The following is a 25249-nucleotide window of genomic DNA, read 5'->3' as shown; positions in this document are numbered from 1 at the left end:
ATGTCACCTGCAGTGGCTTCTGTGGTAGAAATGTGTGATGAGATTCACTTACCTTGACAGCATGTAATACTACATGTCACCTGTAGTGGCCACTATTGGTAGAAATGTGTGATGAGATTCACTTGCCTTGACAGCATGTAATACTAAATGACACCTGTAGTGGCCACTATAGGTAGAAATGTGTGATGAGATTCACTTACCTTGACAGCATGTAATACTATATGTCACCTGTAGTGGCCACTATTGGTAGAAATGTGTGATGAGATTCACTTACTTTGACAGCATATAATACTACATGTCAACTGTAGTGGCCTCTGTGTTAGAAATGTGTGATGAGATTCACTTACCTATCAGCATGTAATACTACATGTCACCTCTAGTGGCCACTATTGGAAGAAATGTGTGATGAGATTTACTTACCTTGACAGCATGTAATACTACATGTCACCTGTAGTGGCCACTGTGGTAGAAATTTCTGATGAGATTCACTTACCTTAACAGCATGTAATACTACATGTCACCTATAGTGGTCACTGTGGTAGATATGTGTGATATGTGTGATGAGATTCACTTACCTTGACAGCATGTAATACTACATGTCACCTGTTGTCATGCAAGGTGTGGGAAAGGCTAAATGCAACAAAAAAGGGAAGGGGGGGGGGCAAGAGGGATTGGAGACCCCTAGGCAGATCTAATAACACCCTGCCTACTCTACCATCCCTATATAGGTTCCACACCTATCGCTGAGCAGGACCCTAAACCCGGTATGTCCCTACAGCTTGGCCCTAGATAGGGAGGGGGAGGGGTGAGCACTGGTCAGGCCCCACTACAAACTAAAGACAACAAGGTAGACAAACAAAGGGGATTAAGTTTGCTTGAGCAGACACCAGAGGAGTAACGCAAACTGTCCTCCAAGGGCACCAGGGAAGAAACCAGACAACAGCTAGTACTCCATGCATGTACATAGAAGTATCACCGGCGATTGCCTGGAGCAAACTGAGGGTTTTTTAACTCCCATGAAAGGGTGTGTCAATCAGCAGCAGGAGGGAGGTCGCCACTGAGTCTTAAAGGAAGAAGGATTAAGAAGGTGTCTGCAATGCCAAGGGCAGTGACCTTCTACAGCCAGATCCAAAGCGACTGTCTATTACACCCAACACATCCATGACACCTGTAGTGGCCACTATTGGTAGAAATGTCTGATGAGCTTCACTTACCTTGACAGCATTTAATACTTCATTTCACCTGTAGTGGCCACTGTGGTATAAATGTCTGGTCTGACTTACCTACTTGCAAAGAAGTCGATCATCTGAGGTTTTAAGAGAAGATATTGTCTTCTAAAGACAAGCCCTTTAACTTTTACATTAGGTGTTTCTGCCCTGCTCAACCACATCCAGCACATGAGTAGTAGGCACTTACATGAGCAGCATAGTCCTTGTTTCCCAAGTCCTATCAGCATGTTCAGGCAGAGGTTGCAGTAGGCAGGCTTATTGAAGTGCTTCAGTCTCCAAACATGCTGCCCATCGTCCTTCACGTTCTGCAGGGAACATCGGTAAGACATGACAGTAAATGCTTGAGTGAGCAGTCTGGCTATAGACGTACACGGGAAGAGTCATAAGGCGTAGATCAAATTTGGATCTAGAGGTCTTAAGAGTTGGGTGGGGGGGGGGGGGGGGCAACTGAAGAAGGCGCAAGAGCAACCGGCAGCTCCCGAGTCACTGGTTTGGGCAAAATAAGGGAGATTACTATTTGGAGACATATCGATGCCAAAAGGATCAAAATGTTTAAGGATGACTTGTTTACCAGCGGTAAAAGGAAGAAGACACGTTCTTTCGAACTTTTTCTTTACTTCGAACAGTGGTTAGTTTTCCATTGATGACCTGTATGGAGTCTTGTTTTTTTGCCTGCCGAGTTGTAGCTTTTATTTATATCATTTTGTACCCCATATGATGTTTTGATTTCATTCCATTGCATGTTTTTTGAAGAGGTGGAAAAAAATTGTAATTCTGGTGTTTTGTTTGTTTTTTCTTTACGTTTATTATCCTATGGGTTAATTAGTTTAAGATTTCGATTGGACTTTTACAAATGCGGCGATGCTAAGTATGTTCATTTTTTTTAAAATTTTTAATTCTTTTCTCTTTAGATTTTGAAAAGTGGGTGATTCAAACTTAAGTTTGTTTTCTTTGTAAACTTTTCTTTCATATTACTTTTCACTTATATTGTAGTCCCCTTTGGGGACTTAAACCTGTGATCGCTTCATCACTTCTACTTCGGTACATAGTAAAAATCATAATCAAACTTCATGGGAGTACAAAGATGGCAGTGAAATATTGCTGGGGATCGATGAGCGTCACAATGGACTTACCCTCTGGTGCTGTACCTCTTAAATGCCACAGTTGGAGATTGACAATGGCACCTAAGTGGTTCAGCAGCAGCGATCAGAACCAGCTCAGATTGCTGCTGGCTGCATAACACAGCTGGCATCTTCCTCTATTGAGAGGGCTCAGCTCATACTATGCAGTAGGACTTAATAGGATGACCTACCTCAGGAAGGAGTTAGCGCTGGATTATTCAGTGTCTTTGTTCTCATTTTTAACAATTTTTTTGTAAATCTCTAGAAAAATTACGAAAAGATATACAGCATTTTTAATTTTTGGTATTTTTGTGGCATTTGTGACTTCTTTTTAAAACGCAGCATGCTCTCACTGTGGGGTTTTTTTTTCCTGCGTTTTTCTAGTGAAGGTAAAAATAAAATAAAATATAAAAGATATTTCTGGGCATTACGGTGGCTCAGTGGTTAGCACTTCAGCCTTGCAGCACTGGGGTCCTGGGTTCAATTCCCACCTAAAGGACAACATCTGCAAGGAGTTTGTATGTTCTCCCTGTGTTTGTGTGGGTTTCCTCTGGGTTCTCCAGTTTCCTCCCACACTCCAAAGACTGATAGGGAATGTAGATTGTGAGCCCCAATGGAAACAGTGATGATAATGTCTGTAAACTGCCTGAATTGTAAAGCACTGCAGAATATGTTATTATATTTAAAAGTTTTTTAAAAAAATATGAAATAAAACTTTGAAAAACTAGATGAAAAATTCTTGAAGCTCCTGATATTTTTTATAAGCATCTAAAATCACAGGAAAATCAGTGTGTGTGATGAAAGTGGTTTGAAACGCTGCACTATCCTCAGGATAAGCCATCAAAATCGGAATATTGGGGGTCCACCTCTTGGTACCCCATCTGATCAACTGCTTCACGAAGCTGCTGTGATCCACGTTCCCTTTATAATTTTGGTAAGGGTCAGGTGATGGGCTGATCCGGTGACTTTTACCATTCCGATTTTGTAGCCTTTTCTAAGGATAAGCCATCATTATTTTAGTTCTGATAACTGCTTTTACGGGACAAATTCCTGAACCAGACCTAAAAAAGGGACAGGGTTAAGCAAAACCATACACAAAAAAATTGGCATTTTTTTTGGTTTGCCCCTTATTATATATATATATATATTTCTGGGAAGGGGAGGGCGTTCTAAATGTTGATAAGTGATTTTGGTTACTCTTGGTATTTTTTTAGCTAAATACCCACCACCTCCGATATAATGGGGGCTTCCCACCTGGTGACTTATCAGATGGTCCATGACAGCATTGCTGATGGATTTGGTACAATATGTGACTAAGGGTTTAATAATAAATGTACTCTTAGTTTTCCATACATTTTTAAGGATAAAAAAATAAATAAATTATTGCAACAAGCAAGCAAAACATTCAATAGGCTGCAATTCCCCTCACAACCACTTGGTGGCCACTTACATACACATAAAGCATAAACAATTAAACATCTCTTGATAGAGTATCACAAAATCATGATTTTTTTTTTCAAAGCTGGTCAACTTGTGCTACTCATCTTGTGATATATCAAGCCAAGAGTAAATGGAAGAGACAGATGCCCTAACTCATTTTCTACGGTTCATGATAGCCTTTATAGGGATACCCTTTTCACAATTATAGCAACATTACATAAAGAGCTGCTAAGGGAAAATGCTCAGAGGGTCAGGCCCCTCTAAGAAAGGTATTGGAGGAGGAAGACAATCTCATATCTACAGGGTAATAGTATTGTCCTTTGACCATGTAGTAGTGCATTGGCTTCAAGACTTCTCTAGAGCTGCACCGAGGCTCCGGAGTTGTCTTCCGCATTTTATTTGATTATTTCATTTTCTCCTCCAGTGTCTCAGTGCCAGAAATCATATTCGTATCTACTTTTAATTTTCATATTTAACTCTCTGACGCCTTTATGCAACATTTATAAAGAGGAGTATATTTATCCGTTCATTTGAGGCGAAGAAAAGCTTCATTGAGACAAATTTTCCTAACTTTATAAGCCATTAATGCCAGTTCCGGCAAATTTATTTTTATATGAATCTTCTTTTAGCTGCTGAGAATCACTTTTGTAATCAGACTCTTGGGTACATTAAAAATGTTTTATATACCTGACCTCAGTTATATTCTGAAAGACAAGGAGAAACAGCAATTGGGCAAGAAAGGCAAAAAAAAAAAAAATAGCCAAATTGACAGTGAAATTACAGAAGAGGCAAAAGAAAGGCAAGAAGGAAAGCAGAAAGTGGCTTTTCCCCTATTAAAGCCACCGGTGAGACGCGCGTCGGGTCTGCGTCCATGTTTTGGGGTTAGTATTTACCATTTATGTACATTTAACTTGTTGTTCTGTTCCCTTTGTGTTTTATCATTTTTCACAGGAGTTACATATACACATGCAGTGACTTTTCTTCTGGAGGTCTCCTTACGTAATGAATTTTACACCTAGATATGATATTGTAACCTCTGATGTGTTTAACTGACATGTCTTTAATCTTTTTCATTTCATCTTTCTTATTTATTGATACACATTTGACACTTTAGTTCATACGTTGGTTGTTACTATCCGATAGCACTTTAGGAACATTTGCATTATATGGCTTACATAGCACTGGTCACTTCGATACTCCATAGGTGCAATATATGATCACACTTCTTCATTGACCAATTTTTTTTTTGAATTGTGTTATTTGAAATTTTCCTGTTTTAATGTCTTTTGTGTAAGTGTTTCCCCTTGAACTTTTTAACGTTTATAATAAACTTGATTTCATATTTCCTTTGGAATTTTGGTCATGTGTCTTATTTATAGGTTTATATGTATGTATTGGCGTTTAATGTGTGCAATGTGTATATAATATATATAATATGTGTGTGTGTTTGTGTAATGTGTTTGTATTTGTGGGTGCTGTGTGTTTATGTATGTTTGTTTAAAGTGTGTTTAATGAGTATGTATGTATGTGTGTTGCATATATTTGGGTGTGCAATGTGTATACATCAGTGTATTGCATGTATACTTGTGTTTGAGTGACATGTATATGTGTGTAATGTGTGTATAAATAAAGTAAGTGGGCAAAACATAGCAGTGTTATATAGGTTTCCGTATGTTTCCATATGTCACTATTACGTATGTGTGCAGTATTATAGAACTACATACGCATGGCCACACTAATAATAAACAACTGGTAGATTCTACCAAATAGATAGCAAACACAAAATAAGCCAAATTTAATACATTGCATGGACATTAAAATATTCTTTTTCTTTCTTTCTTTCTTTCTTCCTTCTCACACCATTCCTATCTATCTTATTTGTAAATTATGTTCTCATTTTTTTGTTTCATATCAATCATTTCTTATATCTATCTACAATATCTATTAGTCTTATATATTTCTTTTTCTTTTTTTGCTTCTTTTTTCTCTCATTCTTACTTTCATTCTTTCTTTCTCTCATTCTTTCATGATTTCTTTCATTCTTACTTTCTTTTTTTCATTCTTTCATTCTTTCTTTCATTCTCTGTTTCTTTCTTTCTTTCCTTCATTCTCTGTTTCTTTCTTTCACTCATTCTCTGTTTCTTTCTTTCATTCTCTGTTTCTTTCTTTCTTTCTCTTTCTTTCTGTATGTCTGTCTATTTATCTATCTCTCCCATATTCACCAGTTACCAATGTATTCTATAATCTGTGTCTGCCACCTAGTGGACGTAAAGTAAAATGCTTTCCATTTAGATAATTGTGAAGCTTCTTTTTATGATGAAATGACATATTTATAAAATATACACTTATCTACTGGTCTTTATTACATGGGGTGTAAATATTTAATATATAGGAGAAGACATTCACATTTCCATATCACTTCAGCGAATTTTGTTCTTCAACAATTGTGTCGCTTTTCATATTGCCTACACTAGAAGGCGTTGAGTAAGTGTCATGTACCATAACCTGAGCAACAGTGCTTAGTGCTGCTAATGGTGATTGTGAGGGTCCACCCTCCACCTACAGTGGTGTGACAAAGTGTTTGCCCCCTTCCTGATTTCTTATTCTTTTGCATGTTTCTCACACTTAAATGTTTCAGATCACAAAACAAATGTAAATATTAGATAAAGATAACACAAGTAACCACAAAATGCAGTTTTTAAATGAAGGTCTTTATTATTAGGGGAAAAAGAAATCCAAACCTACAGGGCCCTGTGTGAAAAAGTTATTGCCCCTAAACCTAATAACTGGTTGGGCCCTTAGCAGCAACAACTGCAATCAAGAGTTTGCGATAACTGGCAACACCCTGGAGGAATTTTGGCCACTCATCTTTGTAGAATTGTTCTAATTCAGCCACATTGGAGGGTTTGCGAGCATGAACCGCCTTTTTAAAGTCATGCCACAGCATCTCAATCAGATTAATGTCAGGACTTTGACTAGACCACGCCAAAGTTTTCATTTTGTTTTTTTTTAAGCCATTCAGAGGTGGACTTGCTGGTGTGTTTTTGATCATTGTCCTGCTGCATATGCCAATTGTGCTTCAGCTTGAGGTCATGAAGAGATGGCCGGACATTCTCCTTTGGGATTTTTTGGTACACAGCAGAATTCATGGTTCCATTTACCACAGCAAGTCTTTCAGGTCCTCGAGCAGCAAAACAGCCCCAGACCATCACACTACCACCACCATATTTTACTGTTGGTATGATGTTCCTTTTCTGAAATGCTGTGCTACTTCTACCCCAGATGTAATGGGACATACTCCTTCCAAAAAGATCAACTTTTGTCTCGTCAGTCCACAGAGTATTCTCCCAAAAGTCTTAGTGATCATTAAGATGTTTTCAGACAAAACTGAGCCGAGCCTTTATGTTCTTTTTGCTCAGCAGTGGTTTTCATCTTGGTACTCTGCCATGCATGTCAATTTTGTCCAGTCTCTTTCTTATGGTGAAGTAATGAACACTAACCTTAACTGAGGCAAGTGAGACCTGCAGTTGTTTGGATGTTGTTGTGGGGTCTTTTGTGACCTTTTGGATGAGTCGTTGCTGTGCTCTTGGGGTAATTTTGGTCGGCCGCGCACTCCTGGGAAGGTTCACCACTGTTCCATGTTTTCGCCATTTGTGGATAATGGCTCTCACTGTCATTTGCTGGAGTCCCAAAGCTTTAGACATGGCTTCATAACCTTCTCCAGATTGATAGATATCCATTACTTTGTTTCTCATTTGTTCCTGAATTTCTATGGATCGCAGCATGATGTCTAGCTTTTGAGGATCTTTTGGTCTACTTCACTTTGTCAATCAGGTCCTATTTAAGTGATTTCTTGATTGAGAACAGGTGTGGCAGTAATCAGGCCTGTGTGTGGCTAGGGAAATTGAACTCAGCTTCCCAAATATGTGATAAACCACAGTTAATTTGAGACCATGAGTAAGATGCAAGTCGAAACGCGTAGGTCCCACTTCTAGTACCCCATGAACTCTTGTGTCAATATAAGGATTAGATTCTGTATTTTAGATGGCTCAATAAAAGCTATATTTTAACATTAATAAAACTTGCAACCTCCATCGCTGCATCATTCTCCTCCTATGTAGGTTTCTGCTGTGGATGCCGTGTCCTGATCTGTGCAAGGCTTCGGTCTATTTGGAGATCACACATCTGCTTTGGTGAGCTGACTATTCTTTATTTTTACAGTTAATTTATGCTTTAAGGAGGGGGGGCAATCACCTTTTTCACACAGGGCTCTGTTGGTTTGGATTTCTTTCTCCCTTAATAATAAAGATCTTCATCTACAAACTGCATTTTGTGGTTACTTGTGTTATCTTTGTCTAATATTTACATTTGTTTTGTGATCTGAAACATTTAAGTGTGACAAACATGCAAAAGAATAAGAAATCAGGAAGGGGAAAAACGCTTTTTTACACCACTGTATATAAATATGTGTGTATACATACTGTTTTCATAACTCCTTGATAGTATTCTGCCATCTGCTGGCTACCCTTGGTATTGTAGTCTTATTTTCAATATTTTGTGTCACTCATCGGCCTCCCCTTGCTTTCATGGTTCCTTGATTTTACTATTAACTTTTAAATTCTATTTTTATTGTGAAGTTGTGCATCTGAATAAAATATGTAATGTGCATATGTGTCATTTTTTGGCCCATAGAGAATAATTTGGTTTATTGTGCTATATCCTATATGTGGCTGGCACACTTCTATGGGCACTACTATTCCTTATCACTATTAGTTGTGCACTGTAATTGAATACAATGTTTATGAAGTGTATGGCGGCACAAAATTCAAGGCAATTTAGTGGTGTGGTCATATTTGGGTTGACTTTCTTACTGAGCTGGCACTACTATTTAGCCTCACTTTTTTTGGCACAGTAGTAAGAAATGTTAGGTAACCCGGTGCAGGGATGCTGCCATATAATTTCTGCTGTAAATCGCGTGCCTATCTGTGGGGGCGCCACGCTCTGGCGGAGGGCACCGGACCGACCTTGACGTTATAAGAATGACTTTGTGGTTATGGCTACAATGAAGGGCAGATTTTAGCTAGAAACGGCAGAAACAACTCCATGATTGAGGCTCCTCATTGTCACCCAGGAGGACGATGCCGCATGATGTTACTTTATATAAGGTTATAATTAGTAATATGGAGCCAGTTATACAATAAATCTATTAGAACAAAAAATAAAAACTTACATTTTCCAACCCGAGTAAAACAAGGAGGGGGATGGTGGTCATTCCCCCCTGAATCCACTCATCCAGTGAGACCGTCCCATCGTGGTCATAGTCAATCTCTTGCATCATTTCGTGGAGAATCTGTGGTCAGAAGTGGAGGACGTCACACAAGGTCAATTGGGATTTGCATTATTGTTACAACATTGAGCATTTTCTGGACCTCGTCCTAGTCTGCTGGGGTATAGGAGGAGGATATGGGCAATGGTAAATCTACAGTCAATGTTCTCCAAAATCCTGTAATCCATCAATAGAGGGAGCATAAGAGCTGACTACGAACTGTTTATGCATTGAACACGACACTAAATTCATATGAATTAGGCTCCTCAGCTCCCCCTAGTGGCGGCTACAGGCAGATACAATATGCATTAGACTCCTCAGCTCCCCCTAGTGGCGGCTACAGGCAGATACAATATGCATTAGACTCCTCAGCTCCCCCTAGTGGCGTCTACAGGCAGATACAATATGCATTAGACTCCTCAGCTCCCCCCTAGTGGTGGCTACAGTCAGATACGCAGATACAATATGCATTAGACTCCTCAGCTCCACGTAATGGTGGCTAAAAATAATAATAATAATAATCTTTTTATTTATATAGCGCCAACATATTCCACAGCGCTTTACAATTCAGACACTTTACAGACAATATTGGCTACAGACAGATACAATATGCATTAGACTCCTCAGCTCCCCTAGTGGTGGCGACAGGCAGATGCAATATACATTAGGCTCCTCAGCTTCCTCTAGTGGTGGCTACATTTAGATGCAGTATGCATTAGGCTCCTCAGCTTTCCCTAGTGGTGGCTGCAGGAAAATACAATAGGTTCCTCACTGACACCTAGTGGTGGCTACAGGCAGGTGCAATGTGCATTAGGCTCCTCAGCTCCCCCTAGTGATGCCTAAAGGCAAAAATATAATGATTTAGGCTCCTCAGCTCCCCCCAGTGTTGGCTACAGGCAGATGCAATATGCATTAGGCTCTTTGCCCCCCCTAGTGGTGGCTACAGGCAGACACAATAAGGATTAGGCTTCTAAACTCACCCTAGTGGTTGCTAAAGGCAGATGCTATATGTATTAGTTCCTCAGCTTCCCCCAGTGGTCGTTACAGGTAGATACAATATGAATTAGACTCCTCAGCTCTCCCTACTGGTGAACATGGGCAGATACAATATAAATTAAGCTCCTCTGCTCCCCCTGGTGTTGGCTACAGGCAGATACAATTTGCCTTAAATTCCTTAGCTCCCCCTACTGGTGGCTAGAGGTAGATACACTATGCATTAGGCTCTTTATGTTCCCCTAGTGGCCGCTACAGGACTATGCTATATCCATTAGACTCCTCAGCTCCCTCTAACATTGGCTACAGGCGAATACAATATGCATTACGCTCTTCAACCCCCCCTAAAGATGGCTGCAGGCAGACATAATTGCAGTAGGTTCCTCAGCTTGCCCTAGTGCTGGCTGCAGACAGATATAATTTATATAATTCTTCTTAGCTCCCCCTTGTGGTGGTTGCAGACATACAGAATTTGCAATTGGCTCCTCAACTGCATGCATTTGGTTCCTAAGTTGTTGCAGACAGAATTTTTCTATATTCCCCCAAATTCTCTCTAGTGGTGGCCACAGGCAGAAATGATTTGCATTAGTCTTCTAATCTTCCCCTAGTGGTAGCTCAATGCAGATAGACAATCCATCAGGCTCCTTAGGGCTCTGTACTTTTCTACAATTTTACTCCATCTGATAAACTAGACTCCACTTGTCACACAACCAGATTTGAAAAAACTTACCTTACACAAACAGAACTTGGATCAATGTTTTTTTAATTAGGCTTTCTTTTTGCCATGGACAGAATGTCCAAAAATCAGACGTATTTTTTATGTACGGTCATGAGAAGTTGGCCTTACATATAGAACATCGCATTATAATGGAGTAGTTGTCACTTACAGGACTGAGCTCAGTGACGTCCCATTCCAGATATTCAGCGACGTGCATCATCTGGGTGATTATACTCTCCAGCTCCTGAGAACAGAAGAATATAACAACATCTTGTAAAACAACAGTCTTATAGAATGAGTGATGTCTGCAAGGATGAATGCAGACCATAAAGAGTTAGCACACTGAGCTGCGGTGTGAAATACTAAGTCATTAGTTGAGTGGAGTTAGTATAAGCATTTCTGCCCATTGACCCCTGGATGTTTACAGATAGTGAGTTCTCCTGTTTTGTTTTGCTAGAGAGGGGAAGGATTTGTAGACGAACTGCAGATTAAAGCAAGGAAGACGCTTAGACAGAAAGCTACAATAGCAAATAAGCGGGGAGAAACACTTGCCAATTGTGTATGCCAAAGCAAGAACTCGTTAGGGCCCAAGTAAAGTGGAGGATCGGTGCACTTGCCAATTGGTATACCACCCCTGAATAAAAAAGGACAAAGGGGTGCAAGTCGTCCGTATTGAGAAGTGCCTCTGTGTGCTACCCAGGGTATGGGAGACCAACCCATCCATAGAAAAGGAAGAAACTAAGCCGCCAATGACTAAGGGTGTGGGCAAGAGAACTGTAGAAGAAGCCAAGGAGTTGTGCTGCAAGGAGTGAAAGAGGAGTATTACACCGCAGAAGAAGAAAACCTGCAAGCGAGTAAGAGTAATCACCGAGAAGCGAAAAGTGAGAATATATAAACCTAAAAGAGTTGAGTGGAAGATGTATAACTCAAGCAGAATATGAGCAAACAATGCACTTTATTTTATTTTTAATTAATACAACAAGTAAACAATTAATAACAACTGCAAAAGCGGAGTCAGGCTAAAAGTAATCCATGAATGGATACAAACAGGCAAAGTTTCAAACTATCAATGTGTAGTCAGAGAGATAAAACGCAGATTGACCAGTAGGTGGCAGCAAAACACTAAGCAACAAAGGAAAAAAAAATAATGCGCAAGTGCAGACAATTAAATGATTATTCCCCCAAAAGAACCAGTGTCAGTGAGGAATGAAAGATAACTGGCAGAATGCTGGGGGTCCAACCGCTGGGGCCCAGAGTGATCCCAAGATCGGTGCTCTGGAAGCCTGGGAACAGGGCTCTGCAGCGCCATCCCTTGAATGTAGCAGAGGTTCCTGTGGATGCTCGACCTACACTCCATTTATTATCTATTGGGCTAGAAAAATATTAATAGTTTATTTCTATCAATTAACATAATGCCAAGTAAATGAACAAAGGATACATCTAAATCATATCAATATTTGGTGACTGTCGTCGCCTCCGTTATCAGTATCTGGTGACCGCCCCTCGCCTCCATCATCAGTATCTGGTAACCGCCCGTCACCTCCATCACTTCTTCTCGTCACTTATACACAGGTCATGGAGGATCTCGGCAGGAGGTTGTGCCAAACATCTTGGAGCACTGACCCCAGATCCTCTGTGTACGAGGCTTGTGTGGATCCTTCTCTCTTCATCTGATCCCAGACAGACGGGATGATGTGAGATCACGGCTCTGTGGGGCAGGATCATCACCCCCAAGACTTCTCGCCCTCAATGACATTGGCTGGATTTTGGGGGTTGTTGCCCAGCTGCAGAATAAATTTGGATTTCTCAGTATTGAGGACCCCACAGAGCCGTGATCTCACATCATCCAATCTGTCTGGGATCACATGAAGAGACAGGATCCCCACAAGCGACATCCACAGAAGATCTGGGGTCAGTTCTCCAAGATATCTGGAACAACCTCCTGCCGAAATCCTCCTTTCGCTGAGTAGAATCGATATGAAGAAGGGATGGAGGCGACGGGCGGGCATCAGATAGTGATGATGGAGGTGACGGGCGGTCACCAGATACTGATGATGGAAGTGACGGGCGGTCACCAGATACTGATGATGGAGGCGACGGGCGGTCACCAGATACTGATGATGGAGGCGACGGGCGGTCACCAGATACTGATGATGGAGGCGACGTGCGGTCACCAGATACTGATGATGGAAGTGACGGGCGGTCACCAGATACTGATGATGGAGGCGACGGGCGGTCACCAGATACTGATGATAGAGCTGACGGGTGATCATCAGATACTGATGATGGAGGCGACGGGCGGTCACCAGATACTGATGATAGAGGCGACAGGAGGTCACCAGATACTGATGATGGAGGTGATGGGCGGTCACCAGATACTGATGATGGAGGTGATGGGCGGTCACCAGATACTGATGATGGAGGTGACGGGCAGTCACCAGATGCTGATGATTGAGGTGACAGGCGGTCATCAGATACTGATGACGGAGGTGAAGTGTGGTCACCAGATACTGATGATAGAGCTGACAGGTGATCATCAGATACTGATGATGGAGGCGACGGGCGGTCACCAGATACTGATGATAGAGGCGACAGGAGGTCACCAGATACTGATGATGGAGGTGATGGGCGGTCACCAGATACTGATGATAGAGCTGACGGGTGATCATCAGATACTGATGATGGAGGCGACGGGCGGTCACCAGATACTGATGATGCAGGCGACAGGAGGTCACCAGATACTGATGATGGAGGTGATGGGCGGTCACCAGATACTGATGATGGAGGTGATGGGCAGTCACCAGATGCTGATGATTGAGGTGACAGGCGGTCACCAGATACTGATGATGGAGGAGATGGGCGGTCACCAGATACTGAGGATAGAGGCAACAGGAGGTCACCAGATACTGATGATGGAGGTGACAGGCATTCACCTGATACTGATGAGAGAGGCGACAGGAGGCCACCAGATACTGATGATGGAGGCAATGGGTGGTCACCAGATACTGATGATGGTGGTGATGGGTGGACACCAGATATGATGATGGAGGTGATTGGCGGTCACCAGATACTGATGATGGAGGTGATGGGCAATCACCAGACACTGATGATGGAAGTGATGGACAGTCACCAGATACTGATGATAGAGGCGATGAACGGTCACAAGATACTGATGATGGAGGTGATGGGCGGTCACCAGATACTGATGATGGAGGCGACAGGACGTCACCAGACACTGATGATGTAGGCGATGGGCTGTCATCAGATATTTATGATGGAGGCAACGGGCGGTCACCAGATACTGATGATGGAGGTGACAGGCGTTTACCAGATACTGATGATAGAGGCGACAGGAGGTCACCAGATACTGATGATGGAGGTGACGGGCGGTCACCAGATACTGATGATGGAGGTGACGGGCAGTCACCAGACACTGATGATGTAGGCGATGGGCTGTCATCAGATATTTATGATGGAGGCAACGGGCGGTCACCAGATACTGATGATGGAGGTGACAGGCGTTTACCAGATACTGATGATAGAGGCGACAGGAGGTCACCAGATACTGATGATGGAGGTGACGGGCGGTCACCAGATACTGATGATTGAGGTGACAGGCGGTCACGAGATACTGATGATGGAGGAGATGGGTGGTCACCAGATACTGAGGATAGAGGCAACAGGAGGTCACCAGATACTGATGATGGAGGTGACAGGAGATCACCAGATACTGATAATGGAAGTGATGAACGGTCACCAGATACTGATGATGGAGGTGATGGGTGGTCACCAGATACTGATGATGGAGGCGAAGAGTGGTCACCAGATACTGATGATGAAATTAATGGACAGTCACCAGATACTGATGATAGAGGCGACGGACGGTCACAAGATACTGATGATGGAGGTGACGGGCGGTCACCAGATACTGATGATAGAGGCGACAGGACGTCTCCAGACACCGATGATGGAGGCGATGGGCTGTCATCAGATATTGATGATGGAGGCAACAAGCGTTCACCAGATACTGATGAAGAAGGTGACAGGCGTTCACCAGATACTGATGATGGAGGTGATGGGCGGTCACCAGATACTGATGATGGAGGTGACGGGCGTTCACCAGATACTGATGATGGAGGTGACGGGCAGTCACCAGATACTGATGATGGAGGTGACAGGCAGTCACCAGATACTGATGATGGAGGTGACAGGCGGTCACCAGATACTGATGATGGAGGTGACAGGCAGTCACCAGATACTGATGATGGAGATAGGTGGTCACCAGATACTGAGGATGGAGGCAACAGGAGGTCACCAGATACTGATGATGGAGGTGACAGGCATTCACCTGATACTGATGAGAGAGGTTACAGGCGGTCACCAGATACTAATGATGGAGGAGAAGGGCGGTCACCAGATACTGAGGATGGAGGCAACAGGAGGTCACCAGATGCTGATGATGGAGGTGATGGGCAGTCATCAGATACTGATGATGGAGGTGACGGGCAGTCACCAGATACTGATGATGGAGGTGATGGGTGGTCACTAGATACTGATGAAAGAGCTGACCGGCAATCATCAGATACTGATGATGGAGGTGATGGGCGGTCACCAGATACTAATGATAGAGCTGACAGGCGTTCACCAGATACTGATGATGGAAGTGATGAACGGTCACCAGATACTGATGATGGAGGTGATGGGCGGTCACCAGATACTGATGATAGAGGCGACGAGCGGTCATCAGATACTGATGATGGAGGCGACGAGCGATCACCAGATACTGATGATGAAAGTGATGAACGGTTACCAGATATTGATGTTGGAGGTGATGGGTGGTCACCAGATACTGATGATGGAGGCGACGGGAGTTCACCAGATACTGATGATAGAGCTGACAGGCGATCACCAGATATTGATGATGGAAGAGATGAACGGTCACCAGATACTGATGTTGGAGGTGATGGGCAGTCACCAGATACTGATGACGGAGACGTCGAGCGGTCACTAGATACTGATGATGGAGGCGACGAGCAGTCACCAGATACTGATGAAGGAGGTGATGGGCAGTCACCAGACACTGATGATGGAAGTGATGGACGGTCACAAGATACTGATGATAGAGGCGACGGACGGTCGCAACATACTGATGATGGAGGTAACGGGCGGTCACCAGATGCTGATGATGGGGGCGACAGAACTTCAACAGATACTGATGATGGAGGTAACAGGCTTTCACCAGATACTGATGATAGAGGCGACAGGAGGTCACCAGATACTGATGATCGAGGTGACGAGCGGTCTTCAGATACTGATGATGGAGGTGACTGGCAGTCACCAGATACTGATGATAGAGGCAACAGGAGGTCACCAGATACTGATGATGGAGGAGATGGGCGGTCACCAGATACTGATGATAGAGGCGACAGGAAGTCACCAGATACTGATGATGGAGGAGATGGGCGGTCACCAGATACTGAGGATGGAGGCAACAGGAGGTCACCAGATACTGATGATGGAGGTGACACGCATTCACCAGATACTGATCATAGAGGCGTCAGGAGGTCACCAGATACTGATGATGGAAGCAATGGGCGGTCACCAGATACTGATGATGGAGGTGACAGGCAGTCACCAGATACTGATGATGGAGGAGAGGGGCAGTCACCAGATACTGATGATGGAGGTGATGGACGGTCACCAGATACTGATGATGGAGGTGATAGGCGGTCACCAAATACTGATGGGATTTACATTTCTCTTTTGTTCGTCCTTTTTGAATTTTGTTAATTGATAAAAATAAACTTTCAACACTTTTTTTTGTGAAGCTTCTTAATTAATATTAATAATTATATCATATTTTTCAAGGGGGCAGCACACCAAATGTTTGCTCTTGGTGAGTGAATGGTTAGTCTGATAGATAATCAGAGATGGAAAACTTTATCTCGTCAGGTGTCTCTATGCGAAGAAATAGTAGAAGTGCTCAGGAAATTATAATCTTTAAAGTAAAAATGTCACAAGTGCCCCCTTATAAAGTAATAATGCCTAGACTGCTTAATGGTTTTGGCTGCTTTTCTGCATCCGCCATTGGCCCTCTGCATAGAATTGGTGGAAATATGAATGTTACCATGTACATGGATTTTGTTAGAACCCCCTGTTAGTTTTTTCTATCTTGTGTTTTGCGGTCACGTGACCATCTGCCTTTATATTCCAGCTCCGCCCTTCTGACTGTGCTGGACTTCAGTGTTGTTTGACTGTTTCTCTAGCCTGGTGCTTCGGTGCCTATCTCTGTCAGTTCGCTTGGTCCTCTGGGACCTCTAGTACTTTTTTTTCTGTTTATCTTTTTGTGTTCTGCAACAACTTCTGTTTAGGAGGTGTCCCATTTTTGTCCCAGTCCTTAGTTCTTTAGGGACCCCTCCCTTAATTCTATAGGTCTTCGTTCAGACTAGCCGAGAACTAAGGCGGGTCTGTTCATAAGGAACAGGCAGCCCACTACATCGTAGGGATTCAGCTTAGTCTTACAGTAGGGACAGCTTTCCTCTATCTTTCTTTAGTACTTGTTGCAGATCATAACAGTAAGTCCAGCCCAAAAAACTAAAAGGAAAGAAATTCAGGGATCAGTATGGTTTCCGTCCACGATTTGGCTCAACGCCTGCAGGGATTGTCTCTGAAGGTGGCTGAGCTTCAGCAACACGTGAGTAGCTGTCCTGGAGCGCATTTTGTCGAACCCAAGGTAGGACTGCCTGATGTTTTTTATGGTAAAAAGCAAGATTTTTTTTCCTTTAAAAATGCTTGTTTGTTATATTTTTGTTTGAGACCAAGATCCTCTGGGAATGAATCATAGCGCATTGGTTTTATTATGTTACTTTTGCGCAATGAAGCACAGGGGTGGGCCTTTTCTCTCCAGCCTAATGATCCGTGTTTAAGGTCTGTTGAAGAATTTTTTTTCTGCTATGGGGCTATTATATGATGATCCTGATCGAATCTCATCTGCTGAATCAGAACTTAGACGTTTGAATCAGGGGTCAGATGATGTTGAAAATTATTGCACACACTTCAGGAGATGGGCTTCAGAAGTTAAGTGGAATGATTCGGCATTGAGATGTTTATTTCTTGCTGGTCTGAGTGAAAGGGTTAAGGATTTGCTAATTGCATTCCCTGCACCTGAGTCTCTGCAGGAAGCTATGCAGTTATATGTTCGTATAGACAGGAGACTGAGGTGCAGGCTCAATGAGGTAAAGACTCCTGTAATGTCTGGTCCTAGTCCCCAGAAAATCTGCTCTGACGGCAGAGAACCTATGGAGGTTGTGGCGATGTCACTCCGGTCTCAAGAAAGAGATCGGAGATTCGCCGAGGGATTGTGTCTTTATTGTGGTAAAGCTGACCATTTGATTAAGTATTGTGAGCGTCGTTTAAGTAAAGAAAAAAAAAAGGTCAGTTACGCCCGTATAGCTTGTTTACGCTCTGCAGGAGTGTTTCTTTCTGGAAGTACTACTCTGCAGGGAGATTTGAATGAATTTTAGGTATTTGTGGATTGTGGTTCAACACTTAATGTGATTGATAAAGGGTTTTTGGAAAACCTTAAATTGAAATCCAAACCTTTGTCGTCACCTATTTCTGTGATTGCAATTGATAACACTCCCTTGAAATGTATTACTCACAAGACTGCTGCATTTCCCCTCACTATCAATGGAGATCACCAAGAAATTTTGGACTTTGTTGTTTTGGATAATTTGCCCTCTCCAGTTGTTCTAGTTCTAGGATTGCCTTGGTTAAGACTGCACAATCCTTTATTGGACTGGTCTACTAATGTGATTAAGTCTTGGAGTCCGAAGTGCTATGATAAATGTTGTAATGGTCGCATTGCGGCTGTGGAAAAAGGGGAATTACCGGTACCTATTCAAGATTTTTGGAGGGTTTTTTCGGAGGAGGAGTCGCAAGTTTTACCTCCTCATAGGGATTATGATTGCGCCATTGAGTTTGTTCCAGGTGCTACTCTTCCCAAAAGTCGCTTGTTTAATCTGACTATCCCTGAAAGAAAGGCCTTGGAGGAGAACATACAGACTAGCCTGGCGGCTGGTCACATTAGACCTTCTAAGTCGCCTGTGGCAGTTGGATTCTTCTTTGTTAAAAAAAAGACAGCAGTTTACGTCCATGTCTGGATTTTCGTGAAATTAATAAGATTACTGTACGCAATTCCTACCCATTACCGTTAATTCCTGACTTGTTTAACCAGTTGGTGGGGCCAAGTGGTTCTCCAAAATTGATCTCCGGGGGGCATACAATTTGTTACGTGTGAAGGAGGGTGATGAATGGAAAACGACTTTTAACACTCAGGTAGGTCATTTTGAGAATCTGGTGATGCCTTTTGGTCTTACCAATGCACCTGCATTTTTTCAGAACCTTATTAATGACATCCTGAGACCTTTGATTGGTAAAAATGTGGTAGTGTATTTGGATGACATTTTGATTTATTCACCAGATCTGGAGTCTCATTGGCAGAGTGTACGTGAAGTTTTGCAGTTATTGAGTGATAATTCACTGTTTGCTAAGCTGGAGAAATGTGAGTTCGCTGTGCAGAAAATTAGTTTTTTGGTCTACATTGTCTCCAACGAGGGCTTTGAGATGGACCCGGTGAAGGTTCAGGCTGTGCAGGAATGGCCTAGGCCTATTGGTTTGAAATCTATACAGAGATTTTTGGGTTTTGCCAATTATTACAGGAAATTTATTAAGAATTTTTCTGTAATTGTTAAACCTCTAACCGATCTCACCAGGAAAGGTGCGAATACGGCCCGATGGACTACTGAGGCCATTGAAGTGCTTGAGTATCTCAAAGAGAGGTTCAGTTCTGCCCCTATCCTTATACAGCCTGATGAGACCAAGCCTTTTTTGGTCGAGGTCGATGCTTCATCGGTGGGGGTCGGAGGAGTTTCTCAGGAGAACAAGGGTGGAGTACATCCTTGTGCCTTCTTTTCGAAAAAAATTTCGGAAACCGAACTGAATTATGATGTTGGAAATCGGAAGTTGCTGGCTATTAAACTTGCGTTTGAACACTGGCGTCATTTTTTGGAAGGCGTTAGATTTCCTATTCAGGTTTTCACAGATCATAAGAATTTGATCTATCTGGATGCTGCCAAGCGCTTGAATGCCCGTCAAGCTAGGTGGGCACTTTTTTTTCTTGATTTCATTTTTCTGTTACCTATATCCCTGGTGCTAAGAATGTTAAAGCCGATGCTTTATCTCGCAGCTTCTCTCCTACGGTCGGTGCCGAGGAGGAGGAGAGCATTTTACAGAAAGGAGTTGTGGTGGAAGACGGCGAATATGAAATTTCTCGTATCTTGAATTCTAGATGGCATAGAGGGAGATTACAGTATCTTGTCTCCTGGAATGGTTTCGGTCCCGAAGACAACTCCTGGGTTAGGACAGATGATGTCTCTGCTCCTAGGCTTGTTAGAGCTTTCCATAGGAGGTTTCCGGATAGGCCTGGGCCTGGAGGATCCGGAGGATCCTCATAAAAGAGGGGGTACTGTTAGAACCCTCCTGTTTGTTTTCTCTATCTTGTGTTTTGCGGTCACGTGACCAGCTGCCTTTATATTCCAGCTCCGCCCTTCTGGCTTTGCTGGACTTCAGTGTTGTTTGCCTGTATTTCTAGCCTGGTGCTTCGGTGCCTATCTCTGTCAGTTCGCTTGGTCCTCTGGGACCTCCAGTACTTTTTATTCTGTTTATCTTTTTGTGGTCTGCAACAACTTCTGTTTAGGAGGTGTCACATTTTTGTTCCAGTCCTTAGTTCTTTTAGGGACCCCTCCCCTTATGCTATAGGTCTTCGTTCAGACTAGCCGAGGACTAAAGCGGGTCTGTTCACTAGGAACAGGCAGCCCGCTACATCGTAGGGATTCAGCTTAGTCTTACTGTAGGGACAGCTTTCCCCTATCTTTCCTTAGTAACAGATATACTTGAGAATGTAATGCTGCCACATGGTAAAACCAGAGTAGGCAGGAGATGGAAATTCAAGCAAGAGAATGATCCTAAGCACATATCCAATTTAGTCAAAAATTGCTTAGCAAAGAAAAATGTTTGCCTGTTGCAATGGCTGAGCCAATCACCTGATTTACACCCTGTAGAGCAGCTTTGGGATGAGTTAGGGCGATCAGTTGGGGCCTGTACCCAGAGCAATAAAGATTAATTTTTTGCAGATTTGCAAATGGAGCGAGATCCCTCAAGATGTCTTGAATACCCGAGTGACTTCAATGCCCCGTCGGTGCGGTGCAGTAATAAAGCAAGAGGTTCTGCTACAAAATACTAAGTTATGGCATTGTGAGCAATGAATTACTCTCTATGTTGGGATCAATAAATAATAGATGCAAAACTTTTGGCCGTCAGTTTTCTTTAATTAAATGACCTTACTTACATTCAAAAGCATTTTTGTTAAAATTAATGTCTTGGATGATGACAACTTTATGCACTTTCACTACATCACCAGGGAAATGGCGTCACAACAACCGGACAGAAGGAATCATACTTTAAAAAAAATGCAAAATTTTTGGTTGCTATTTTATGTCACTATACGGTATGGAGTTGCATGCATTATCGGGTCACTTTTGGTGCATGCGCTGAAAGATTTTTCAAATGTACATTACATGATGTAAAAAGACCCCTCAAAGGTAAGTGCTTCGCTCACCAGCTATGAAGGTCTGGAGGACACGTTGGTCAATGCAGCAGTAAGAAAAGTAATACATGACACATTACACAGCTCTGAGACTCACCGCACTGTCCAAGTAGCCGTTCCCATCGGTGTCGTACAGCCGAAACATGACTGAAATATAAAGAAAAGGGAAAAAATATCAGAAAATCTTTACAAGTTCCTGACACATTCTATTAGTGTAAAATTATCATGTCATTTCTGAAATGGCACTGGTCCTAGATGTGAAAATGTGGGTTTTCTATTTTATATGGAGCACTTTAGCTTTCCAGATTGGGTTGTCCAATAGTGGACAAACTATATAATGAAGAAAATGATTTGTAATGCAGCTCCTCGTGGGTGGATACAAAAACTGGGAGATAGAACAATTTAGTGGCTCTTATTTTTTAATGAGGTATTTGTTTTCAGCCTTGTTTGCGCCCGTGACATCCCATTTACAACATGAGACTACTGCAACCAATCACTGGGTTTGGCAGTCTTGCCTAGGTAGCCTTCAATAGGCGACAGAAGACAGTAATTGGCTACGACAGTCACATGTTGTAGATAGCGAAAAAGGATCAGCGAGGAGCAGCAGAGAGGCAGCTATTGAGCAGCAGGGGCTACATCAAGTAACTAATGATTATTTCATTATTTTAAAGCAATCCGTGGGCCAAACTAAAAATGGACAACAGTCATAAAGGCTTTGGGACCTTGGGACTCTAGACAATCACCTCATTAATGGGTCCTTAGAATATCCCTCATATATGTGTCAATACTTATGTCATGTACATATATCCCTATATATCCTGTTTTCATATTGTTTCAAAATTGTGCTTTTTTGCTGTTCAACAATTCAAAAAACTCAAAAAGACCCACCCCCGAGGAGCCACCCTAAGGGTTACCACACAGCTTTACCAGAAACTGAGGAATGGAACATACCTTAAAGCCACCTTCCCAAGACCCTCATCTTTCCTTAAGTTGTCCCCACCACAACTTCAGTCTAGCATGCCAATTTTTGCCTCTTCCGGCACTCTCTTTAGAGTTCAGTGATTAGATTTACGCATTCTCAAGGGGAAACACACATCATTGACATCAATGACAAGCGTCAACCAACTAATGTGACCATTTGAGGCTAATCACTGGCCTGGGAGCACAAGAAGAACTGATGACTGGCAAGGAGGACCGAGGAGCTGTGGTGAAGGCAGCTTAAGGATAGGTGAGGGCCTACAACCGGTGAAGACAATGTATTTTATTATTTCAACGTCCTCCTTCCGTTTATTAGGCTTTGGATTTGGAGAGACGTAAGAAATTGATAAATGTCTTTTCAAGGCTATAGAGGCAATTTCAATTCTGACCCATTTTATCCATACTGAATCGAATTTACCGATCAAATCATTTGCATAAAATTAATTTCAGGAGATTGGCTCATCGCTAGTCCTGTACTTTGGGTTGGGCCTGTGATGTTCACAGTGGGCCTTTTATACCCTACAACTTCTTAATTTTGTCCTTTTTTACCACTATGACTCAGAAGATTAAGCTTACACTCACTGTGGACTTTTGACATCAAATCAACCTGTTATAAGAAGTAATAGAGCGGAGCCGGATTATTGGACGGTAAGTTTCCAGAATCTCGGGCTTCTGACTATGCAACTATGAAACCATGCTAAAAAGAGATGTTAAAAATATAGAAAATTATAATCTATATGTATTAACAACTGGACAAACATTTCCAAGTCTTCACATTTCCAGTTCAGACCATGGCGTGTGCCGCATTGGCTTTTCCCATAATGATTTTGTGAAATGGACGGCGGGAAAAGTGACTCACTACATTTTAGACTAAATAACGTCAGTAAATTTACAGAGACCATTTATCATAGGCTGCTGTGTACTGAATACGGATGATGGAAATGTGGTCTAGAATTGAAGATTTGGCGTGCTATTGCTAAGGTCGTCCAGCAGAGGACGCTGTTTAACAGAGAATGATCACAACTTGCAGTAAGTAATCTTCAAGATGGTAAATAAATCCTTACAAGACTCTGTAGGGAATAAGACTGAATTGACGGCGACACCATGACTGTGTTCACATGATTCTCCAACTTGCTGTACATGCTGATGACACAAACTTTCTGTTTGTGTCATAAATGTTTTTTATAGAATCCAAAATGATAATAATAATAACTATAAAATTGCCAATTTCTACATGCTTTAAGCAGTCAAGGCATGGTGTCACCGCATGGTTGGTTGGCGACCAGGGAACAGGGGCTCCTACCCGGTCCCTAACACTAGGAGAAGCCGTAGATCTCCCTATTTCCTGGGATACCTCTGAAGGTGAGGATGCCGGGCCTCCGCCCTCGCCCTAACTCCTGAGTTAGCCCTCCGTCTGTTCTCCTCCCCCACCCATGGAAAGGGACGCTGCTTTGCACCGTAGTACACTAACCCGACGAACAGGGCAACACAGACAACAGAAAATAAACAAACAGGCATTCCTCACATTTTTTAACGCTGTCAAACAGTCGCAAATCATGTGCATGGAGTAACTCAAACATAACATTCGAGCACGCCCGGAGATACTCGGAAAACACCCGAGCATGCTCGTAAATCTCGAGTAAGGAGCATGCTCCCTCATTACTAATTGTGTTACATTATAATTACATTATATAATTATACTTTACATTATGCTGTATGATTCATTGTATCATGTTGCATCATGCAGTATATTATTGTACTTTACTGTATTTCACTGTAACACTATCATATTATTTATTATTATTTATTTTGCACCATTAAAGGGAATCTGTCAGCAGGTTTTTGCTATGTAATATGACAGCAACATAATGTAAGGGCGGAGACCCTGATTCCAGCAATGTATCAATTGTGATACAATCCCTGTTTTCTCTGCTGCAGATCTAGCAGAGCTCTGAATGCTGAGCTGTGTATAACTCTGCTCATATCTCTGATTAGCTGCTAATCAGTGGTGGGGGAGTGGTTGGACCAGGAGGCACGAGACACCTACTCCAGCAGTGATAATTTTCTGCTGATAAAACACTGATTTTATTGAAACAACAAAACACAGCCTAGTAAATGAAAAAACACTGAAATCAGGGTATCTGCCCCTACATCATACTGCTTCACAGATTCCCTTTAATTCCACAGTACTTTACAAACATCATCAATGCTGCCCCTATCTGGACTCACAATCTGCATTCGATGGAGAACCCAGAGAAAACCCACGCAAACGCGGGGAGAACATACAAACTCCATGCAGATGTTGTCCTTGGTGGGATTTGAATTCTGGGCCCCACCACTGCAAAATAATGCTACGGTATATTGAATATTGGTTATACGGTGCAGTGCCGATGGCGGTAATACTCACATTCCAGCTTATCCTCGGGTCTTCCTCTTTCCAGCAGTGATAAATAACACACAATATCTTTCAGCTGGATGACGTCAGGAGGTCGCAGGGACACCGGGGATGAAGATCGTGATGAACTGTTGCTTCTATAATTCATGCGAAGACCTACAAGGTGAAGAACAATGTCACCAGGACGCACAGTACCGATATTGTAAGAGACATTCAGTGCATAAAAAAACAACAGCGGGGACGACTTGTGGGAATTTCTGTGACACAGTGTCTCAATTTGTCAATTATGGAACCCAGTAAAGTTAAACACTTCATGATCAATTTTGATTAACGGACCAGATGGACCTATTTTAGCAATGTAAGATGAAAGCAGGGTGAACTTT

At 42.5% G+C, this 25249-nt stretch overlaps 1 protein-coding gene across 6 annotated transcripts in view; it reads right to left on the bottom strand.

Annotated features, from left to right (window-relative positions):
- DGKB (diacylglycerol kinase beta) overlaps positions 1-25249 on the bottom strand; it is an 889407-nt gene that overhangs the window by 599496 nt on the left and 264662 nt on the right. For all 6 annotated transcript variants that reach the window (XR_012320016.1, XM_073677272.1, XM_073677273.1 and 3 more), the window contains 5 exons: positions 24879-25022; positions 21591-21640; positions 10997-11071; positions 9021-9140; positions 1417-1534 (listed from right to left, as the gene is read on the bottom strand). Coding sequence is in view for 5 of the 6 variants with exons in the window: in XM_073677272.1 (XP_073533373.1) it covers positions 1417-1534; positions 9021-9140; positions 10997-11071; positions 21591-21640; positions 24879-25022 (507 nt within the window). In the remaining variant the exon portion in view is untranslated. The remainder of the gene's footprint in view (positions 1-1416; positions 1535-9020; positions 9141-10996; positions 11072-21590; positions 21641-24878; positions 25023-25249) is intronic.

The sequence above is a fragment of the Phyllobates terribilis genome, unplaced genomic scaffold (assembly GCF_046119375.1).
Source record: "Phyllobates terribilis strain yellow unplaced genomic scaffold, ASM4611937v1 Scaffold_4__5_contigs__length_816908805, whole genome shotgun sequence".
NCBI lineage: Eukaryota > Metazoa > Chordata > Amphibia > Anura > Dendrobatidae > Phyllobates > Phyllobates terribilis.
Note: the sequence above shows the minus strand (reverse complement) of the source record. Positions and strands in the feature narration are given on the sequence as shown.